Source organism: Mytilus californianus, unplaced genomic scaffold, assembly GCF_021869535.1.
Source record: "Mytilus californianus isolate M0D057914Y unplaced genomic scaffold, xbMytCali1.0.p SCAF_7, whole genome shotgun sequence".
NCBI classification, from domain to species: domain Eukaryota; kingdom Metazoa; phylum Mollusca; class Bivalvia; order Mytilida; family Mytilidae; genus Mytilus; species Mytilus californianus.
In genome coordinates this window covers 46,571,840-46,581,602 of record NW_026262723.1, presented here as the reverse complement: position 1 = coordinate 46,581,602, position 9,763 = coordinate 46,571,840, and the positions used below count along the sequence as shown (strand labels likewise).

The window sequence follows — 9,763 nt, the reverse complement described above, 5'->3', positions numbered from 1 at the left end:
GTCAAACCGTGACCTGCTTTCCAACTGTTAAAATATGTAGTTTTTCTTTTTCTTTTTTAATTGCTTCTGGTAAGTAATATATTAATTTGAAATTACGACGACAGACACATACAGATTATATCGTTTACGATATTTCGGAGTTGAACGCGTTTCCAAGCACTCAAATCCAAGCAGAATAGTCAATGACGTCATTGTTTTCAAATGAAAAATTGAGTTTGAAAAAATCCGGGAAATATGTTGATAAAACTATTAACCGGGGTAATAGTCTTTGAAACAATTGACTGGCAAATAGTCTGTGGAATGAAATAGCACAAATATTTCATTCTTTTTTATGTAGAAAAAAACATACTGAGTTATACTAATTTCATATGATTAAAGACCCAAAACAAAGCGGTAAATAGTTTCTTTGATACTGATTATGCTTGCATTTGACTTTTCAGCTCAAAAGTATGATTTTCAACTTGTAATGCGTAACTTGGGTTACTTCTATTGCTACAATTATATGCATAACATCATCACAAAGTTCAATAGGATTGCTGGCATCCTCGTGAAAATGTGAAAGTTCTATTGCGGCAGTTAGGTCAAAATTAGACACAAAATCAAGAAAGATTCCGGGTTTATAATTTAGTACATAAGTCGCACTTTTCGTCTACTCTGTAGTTGCGCTCGAATCAAAACAGTTGGAAGGCCAATTAGTACATGGGAGATTTCGAAAAATTGCAAAAAAAAAACGTTTAACCAATTCTGGATAAGGCCACCTATATCTGGGGGTAGAAAAACTTTTAGCATTTCGAATGATATTAAAGTTTTATAATCAGTAAATGTTTGCAAAAAAGGAATAATCAATTATGTTTCATGTACCGTGCAGACTACTGAGCTGATGATATCATCGGGCAAAACGTCCACCAGCCGTTGTATCGAGCCAGTGGTTGTTAAACCTCATCAACAATACCAGCCTGATGATTTAGTACATCAGCTGCGCGTTTCGTCACTAGCGCTATAATCAAAAAGGAAGTTGTACAGCATTAAAAACGAAAATTCCCCCATACACATTTTTGGCTTATCTTGCTTATACGTATAGCTCAAGGTGGAAGACCTAACTAAGCGTTTCGATTGATTTTAAAGCTTTATGAACAGTAAATTTACGACAACTCAAAACATTTACTAATCATGTCATTATTTATACAAGAACTTGTTCCGTATGATGGACGTAGTTTTTTCGATACACAATCGGCATTTCTTTGGGAATTAACTATTTTCCTTTTTGTAAACATTTTATATTAGAGGATTGATTATACTGAGTCTGCTTTTCGTGCGTGTGAGAATTTTGATACTGCTTTATTATTATTATATCGGTTTTTATTATATTGTCATAGATATAAGCGCTTTACTTGGACTGGTTTTTATTGCATAATTTTTTATAGGCTCTGTGTAAAGTATTTACAATTTTAACTCGCGACGAACTGGAGAAAAGCATTTTGTATAAACACCCGTCTAATATTGACCCCTCCAGAAGTCTTTTGAGTTATTATATGTAACTATGATCGATAGTTAGTTGATTTTTAATGACTTGTATTTCTCATGTCCATCCATTTAATAGGAAGCTATTTGAACCAAGGAATCTTAATGGTAACGTAGAGATCTTTTTTTTCTACTAAAGTTTCATTTTACGGACAGATAGAAACTTTAAAAAGCTACAATGTTCAGCAAGACAAGATCTACTAATACGTCTAATGACAGATATCTTCAGTTGACTCTTTATCAGAGTTATTGCTCTTTAATGACGATTTTACCAATTTTAGTGTTTTTGTCTAGTATCTTGAAAACTATTATAGATAGATACTTAAAATAGCAAAACTGATCAGCATGACAAGATCAACAAATAAGTCAACATGACCGAAATCGTCAGTTGACTCCTTCTTGGACGTCTTGCTCATTAATGCCGATTTTAACAATTTTTTCGTGCTTTTGTCTATTATATTGAAAACTATAAAAGATAGATAGACACTCTAAATAACAAAAAAAATCAGCCAGACAAAGTTTACTAATGAGTCAAATTTTGTGGAAATCGTTAGTAGACTCTTTACTTTGTAAATTTTCTTTACTTCGTAAATTTTACGGACGCCATCACGAGTTGATTGACTGTTACGGAATAACCGTTTCACAGATGATAGCGGATATTAATGTCGTAACTACAATCACGTCCCCTTTTCCCGAAGGTGACCTACCGAATTAGACTTACTTATTACCGGGTTTGTACTAACATGAGCAACACGACGGGTGTCACATGTGAAACAGGATCTGCTTACCCTTCCGGAGCACCTGAGATCACCCCAGTTTTTGGTGGGGTTCGTGTTGCTCAGTCTTTAGTTTTCTATGTTGTGTTTTGTGTACTATTGTTTGTCTGTTGGTCTTTTTCTTTTTTAGCCATGGCGTTGTCAGTTTATTTTTCGACTTGTGAGTTTGAATGTCCCTTTGGTATCTTTCGCCTCTCTTTTATAGGAGTAATTGTCCTTAAGTGACGATTTTTTTTACTCTGTTTTGTTTCTGGCCAAAAAGGAAAGAAGATAGAAAGAAAGTGTAATTAGAAAATAAATATCAGCAATACAAGATAAAAAAAAGATTTGTGTCATGAATTTTATTCTAGTCTACGATGTTCGAAAGTGTCCATTGTTGAAGATGCACACAGACTTTTTTCAGTTTAAATTACAATATTCAAATCTACTTTATTTCCACCACTATTTTTCCAAGACTCTTCCCTGTGTATAAATACTGAAATTAAAAAAAAAATAATGAGTTAGTTTACAGTATAAGCAAATACAGACCTGCATATACACAAGTTGTTTAATTGTACTTCTGTTTTCTATCATTTTTTGTGCAGGCTCTATCTTTGATCTGGAATCACAGACAAACTTTTAGAAATATGCTATAATGAACCATTCGTAAACAGAAATTCCCTTTCTTAATACAACTTACCGAATGCATATTATATTCATTCGTTCATGCATTCATTCGTTTACTTTACTGATCACAGCTCACAACACACTTCGTGGACAAATCATAATGGAATTCCCAAATGAATTCAATTGACTGCTTTATTGGCTGCCATGAACGTGTCTGGAAAAAAACTTGTCTGGAAATTTTCGTCGAGTACTGACCAGGTGACAGTTCAGTTAACGTGGAACCAGGCTAAGGAACCAGAGGCATCCTCCAGTAAACCCAAGCCGGCCCTGAAAAAGAATAAACCACCATCCACCAGGAGAAGGGACGCCAAGCGTTACGACCAGTGGGTGCAGGCCAAAACCTCTCCTGTAACCTCCGCTGATGTGATACCATCCACCGCCAGCGTAGACCAGAACCAGCAGACAGAAGCCAGAACACTGCTAGAGGGAATCAGAGAGATAACACCTACCAAATACCAAGGTGAACCTAAGGGGATCGACATTAAGACGGACATTGTTATCAGTCCATTCAACCCCAGGAAGGCATGCCATCGCCAGTATTATCTCCACCCACCAACCATAGAGGCAAGCGATGTCGGATTGACTTTGACGAGGGATTTGATCTAGATGATCCCGAGTTACTCCGCACACCACCACACACGTCGCTATTAATAATGCCATCTCCAGAGGCATTAAATACAGCTATGTCCATCTTGGAACGGCCAGATACACCATAGCAGCCTCCTCAACCAAGTCGATGCAAGATGAAGGCGAAACACACAACAGACCAACCCGATCTGTAACGATAGGTAAATGAAAGTCCGCGATATCCTCTCGGATAGTCGAACTATAAAACCAAAGATCATCATCAGCATATTATATTTGCCCAATGAACGAGATATAAAGAGGGATTGGGTGGTCTTAAAAATTATCTTAAGTTTAAGTCGTTTCTGGTCTTCACACTCGCAGTCAAATAAATCTTGATATCCCAATTTCTACTTCTATAGATCGAAATTTTTATTTGTACTAGAAGTATTCTAGATCCTACTGAATTCCTGACTCAGTCTTTCATGGATTGCATACGATTCTCTCATTTTTTGCTTATTGCCTTGATTTGTATCGATAAAAGAAGAAAAATTCCGATCTCCAAGGTAGATTTAAAGAGGTGGAGATTTATAAAACCTGACATTTAAAAGTAAGACTTTCTCAACCAACAAAACGAATGGATATCAACTGTCATATTTTTGACTTGACTTTTCAAAGAAAATGGTGGGTTAAACCTGGTTTTAAAGCTAGCTAAACCTCCCACTTGTATGACAGTTGCCTATAGTTCCGTTATATTGACAAAATTGGGTGATCAACCCAAAAACAAATAATTGTAAACTACTGTTTCCTCTAATAAAACAACTGATTTACCTCAACAGCGTCGGCTACTTTATCAATACCCACAAAGGGTCCATTATGTAAGTTTTTACCGGTGTCCACCAAACTTTTTATTTGACCATTGTTGTACATCTCAGCAATCTTTCCAGGAAATGTGAACATTTCAACGGGATAATGAGGAAGGAAAAATCCCCGAACACTTAAAGACTTTGTCAGCACCTTCAAATTGGATATTTAAAATATATGATCAAATCGACAACACAAAGTCAAAACTATTTAATATTAGTGTATGCCTGAAAATCTACTGAAACCATTTTTCTTCTCGAAACCAATTGTCTACTTTCATATTTTTTACAATCATAAAAATGTGTACTTTAAATATATTCATTTATATAATTCTAATTTAATGATAGTCCAATTTTGTTTCAACTTCTTGAATATAAAAAAGGAGATGCTGTTTGATTGCCAAAGAGACAACAACACCATTCCAAAGTTTGCCAAAGAGACAACAACACCATTCCAAAGTCCAATGACTTGGATGCACGCAACTATACGCCTTCACCAATGATCTAATCCCATACCGTATAGTAAGTTATAAAAGCATGTGTCTGGTGATACTTACCTTTTGAGGTAATGATGCCAAGAAAGGCATCACTTGTGACGAGGTATCTGTTCCGTACTTGCTTATGTAACCAATAATCACCAACCGACCTCTCACTTTCAAACTTTAAAAAAATATATCTATTTTAAGTATATCTACTGTATGTGTATTCCGCATGTTAACTCTCATTGTATCATGCCTAAAATATATTAAGAAGACAAACGTGTCCGTTTCCGTTTGGTATGAAACAGACCAAAAAATTCACCGATTGTTGAATTCAGATCCATATATTTATACTTCAAACTCGTGTATTTAAAACCGGATCAAGATGCTTGATTTCTTGATTGACAACATATTTGTTACGTTTAGATGACGTGTTTTTCAACAAATAATCGGCATTCTCATGGGCACCAACTGTGCTCATCCTCTTGCCGACTTGTTCTTTTGTTCATATAAAGCTGACTTCATATAGGGCATTCTTAGGAAAATGGAAAGAAACTAGCATTCTCCTTAAACTTCACGTTCCGCTATATAGATGATGTCCTCTCACTAAATAATTTAAATTTTGATGACTATGTTGAACGTATCTATCCCATCGAACTTGAACTAAAGGATACAATAGATAAGTTTAAGTCTGCCTGACATCTAGAAATTGACAATGAGGCTAAGTTGAGAACAAAACTTTACGACGAAATATATTATTTCAGCTTCCAAATTGTTAACATGCCATTTCTATGTATCAACATTCAAACAGCGCCTGCATATGGCGTATATATCTCCCAGTTGATATATTCCAGAGCTTGCATTTCCTATCACGATTTCCTTGATAAAGTGTTGCTGCTTACAAGAAAGCTATTGAACCAAGAGTTCCAAGTGGTGAAGTTGAAATCATTCCTTTGAAAATTTTAAGGACGCCATCACGAGCTGGTTGAACGATATAAAATATCTGTTTCACAGATTACGACGGATATGCTCCAATTGCCGTAACCATATCACTTTCTTCTTTTCTTCGAATGTGCTATTATAACGAAGTAGACTTATCACTGGGTTTGTACTTACATGAGCAACACGACGGGTGGCAACTATGGAACAGGGTCTGCTTACCACCGGTTTTTGGTGGGTTCGTGTTGCTCAGTCTTTAGTTTTCTATGTCGTGTTTTGTGTACTGTTGTCTGTATTTCCGTCGTTTTTCTTTTTTTGTCATGGCATTGTCAGTTTGTTTTTCGACTCATGAGTTTGAATGTCACTTTGGTATCTTTCACCTTTCCTTTCTGACATTTTGGATAAATATATAATATATATCAACATTTTAAATGGTCGATTGTGATTTCCCAAACTTTTCGGAAAATTAGTTTTGAGTGCCTGAGTTTATCCCGGATTTTTTTTGTTAGGGTTCATAATTGTTTATCTTTAATTTACTGTGTAGTCTTTTGTATAATGTTATTTGTCTTTTCTATAGTTTTCAGTTTGCTATGATGCTGTTGTTTTTCTTAATTCATGGTTTTTTATTACCGCGTGTTATCTTGTCCCCCTTTTTTTAATCTCATGTCTCGTGTTGGGGGAATACCGTTTTATCTGAACGTTCTAAGAACTCTTTATGCGACCTTTTAAGGACTTTTAAGATGATCTGTTGCAAGTCTAATTTTTTTGCTTTTCTCGAAGTATGTTTTTCCCATTGCCATTTAAATCTTCTACAAATCTTCCAGGTCCACCATATTTGCAGAACCTATTTATTTGATGTCTTGTTTTAATTCTCAGTCTCATAGTGAATATCTATGTCATAGTTGCCATTGGAGTTGGGCAAACAACAAAAGATTAACAAATATACTTGTTTAAACAGTTTTGTATTATTAATTTTCAACTGAATAATGTTTTATTCAGAGTGGATATTTCCCAAAGTTATTATGTTTTTCTCGTTAACAGTCTAAGTTTTATTTAATCCTTTTATGTTATAAATTATTTTCCACTTATCTTGTCTCCCTATAAAACTATTTATTTGTTACAAGATTTCATGTAAGCGTAAAATTATTTTAAAATAATTATTACTTATTAAAACAGGTTTCAAACATTTCACCGCCAACTGATTCGTACACAACGTCCAAACCATTCTACAAGATCATGAAAAAAACTAAAATTAAATTATGTTTTTTTTTTAAAGAGACCAGCATTCGCATGTATAGTACACCTTCATGAAGTTCCAAAAACAATTTATGCGCAAGGCTTCATTGTTCTAATATGATAGTTTGTGTGGTATATCATGTAGTCCTAATGCTGGTTTACCTACAAACATACATAAAACTTCTTTTTTGTGCCTTTTAACATTTTTCAACATTTGATTTTTATTATATGAGTGGTTCTTAATATATGCAAACTCGGATAGGAAAACTCTTCTCTCTCTTGAACTTGATATAAAGTGTATGAATGAGGTACGGCCAATTTTTTTCTGTATCTGTATCCCTCACATGCACGGTCAAAATCTGAAAGTTTTTTAAACCTACTAGTATTCGAAAATAAAATAATCTATATAATATTCTAACTCAAATTATCTCAATTTTATATATCTCAATCAAATAAAAATGTTTTTCAGTCCTACAAATTGCTGTTAAAGACAACATTTTTGCATCGAAAGAAGTCCCTAATCAAAATAGATATCAAAATAAATAAATGTGTATCCGAATGACAGTATATAGTTCTAATCCCAAATCAATTTTGGTTTTGGATTAATGTTAAACATTTGTAAAAATCTGTCAAAATTGCAGTCTTGAACCACCTTTAAGCATCTTTAATTCGATCACATACACAAAATACACCTTGATATTGCTATAACTCTAAAGTACACATTTGAATCTACTATATCGTGAATTCTAGAAAAAATTGGAGGACTTTTCAAAATGATCTTTGTGTGAAATCAATTGGGGGAAAATTGGCCTAACCTCTTTTCTTGTCGATGAGAGTCTTGCGATCATTTAATGAGGTTTCCATCAACGTTTGCTGCTCTTATTTTATTTTCATTATTATTACTTTGTTATTGAGCTCCAAATCATAGTTTCTTTTCTTATTGATAAAAAAGCATTATAATACATACATACCGGATACTCAGCTTTCAGAACTTCATTTATATTTTCTGTTTTGTAGTTAATTGTTCTATCACAACCAAGGGTCTAAAAGAGGACAGAAACAAGTTTATACCTTACCATAGTATTAAGAAAATTGTGTTTGTTGTAAAAATCACATCGAATATAAAATAAAAAAACACCACGCGCATAACTTGAAATACGAATAATATCCCTGTTTGAAAGAAAGAAAAACTAGATATAACATCCACCTTAATATCTAATACTTTATTAAAAAAAAAGAAAAACGTGTCTTTCAAATTTGCGTTTACATTTAGATTTATTGGATTTATATAGGCCCTGTTTAGTTAAAAGAACTCTTAAATGAACTTGTTATCCATGTCAAATCGTTTAATAAGAATCAGATTCGCTCAAGAAAGAATGTATTTTTGTCCAGCATATTAGGTTTGTGGTCTGTATAAATTTGTTTCCCGAAATGAATGAAGCTTATCAATCAAAATATCCTATAGTTGTCACTGTCTGCTTCGATCTATTTCTTATTTTTGTTTTTGTTTTGTTTTTGGTACTGCAATTGTATAGATATATGAGTGCCAATGAGACAACTCTCCATCCAAGTCACAATTTGTAAAAGTAAACCATTATAGACTAGTGTAAAACCATTCAAACAGGGAAACCAACGGTCTAATCTATATAAAAGAAACGAGAAACACTTATAAACCACATCAACAAACGACAACCACTGAACATCAGGTTCCTGACTTAGGACAGGTGAAAACAAATGCAGCGGGTTTAAACGTTTTAATAGGCGCCAACATTCACCTTACATGAAACAATAGTGTAACATCAACTTAGAAAGACACACTATAAAATATCAATTGAAATGGTTTAACTCAATCAAAAGACATATCAACAAAAACAAGTGAACATACACTGAACGAATACATTTGATCTATGACACAATGTAAATACAAAATTAATAAAACAAGGGGGTAAGATGTAAAACAATATCAGAAAGACAACCATAACCTTGGACAAAATGCCGCCAAATAAAATAACGTACACAGGTAAATAAAATAATTTTGTTGTAAGGTATACATGGAGTACGGAAATAATTTTTACAAAATAAATAATTTTGTTGTTCCTAGTACGAGAACAAAAGTGAAAATTTATCGTCATACTAAACACTTATCAGAGGTGGTATATATTAAAAACAGTGAGACTAGATATAACACTGAATAAGTACACATTAAATAACAAAAATACATTACAAATTGTATCAACAGGTCAAATTAACACGAAAGTACGATTTGAGAGTACTCGCAGTTACTGAAAGCTAGTTTAAAGCCAAAAACAATTAATTAAAAAAAATCATGCAATGCCAAAATAAAAGTATCGACAGGCAGTAGGATAGTTAGGAGTTAACCTGTTGATAAATATGTATAATGTAATATATAAATAGAGTAATCTCTATAAAGAAAATGAACGTGATTGTGTATTTAATACTATTTATACATCCCAAAAAACCGTTTGAAAAGAATACAAATTTAGTTATGTTTTAATTTGCTGCTGACAAAATCGATATTTGTGCCAATGTAAACTATATTCAAATATATAATTACAACATTGGTAAGATAACCTTTACTAATAAGTTTGTTTAAAGGTTCGATGAGTTGACATGGAACACATAGTGATTTCCGCGCTTTTAGTACAATATTACCGTAAAATTCAGGATGTGAAATACCGTTTTAAATTAGTTTTCTACA

At 33.4% G+C, this 9,763-nt stretch overlaps 1 protein-coding gene across 1 annotated transcript in view; it reads right to left on the bottom strand.

The window, feature by feature from the left end:
• Window positions 1–2,568: 2,568 nt before the first annotated feature.
• The window catches only part of LOC127709140 (prostaglandin reductase-3-like), a 43,441-nt gene continuing 36,246 nt past the window's right edge, over window positions 2,569–9,763 (bottom strand). The window contains exons 9-13 of the mRNA XM_052214505.1: window positions 8,016–8,087; window positions 6,973–7,034; window positions 4,948–5,050; window positions 4,359–4,544; window positions 2,569–2,772 (exon numbers count right to left, since the gene is read on the bottom strand). Coding sequence (XP_052070465.1) covers window positions 2,722–2,772; window positions 4,359–4,544; window positions 4,948–5,050; window positions 6,973–7,034; window positions 8,016–8,087 — 474 coding nt within the window. The 3' untranslated portion in view covers window positions 2,569–2,721. The remainder of the gene's footprint in view (window positions 2,773–4,358; window positions 4,545–4,947; window positions 5,051–6,972; window positions 7,035–8,015; window positions 8,088–9,763) is intronic.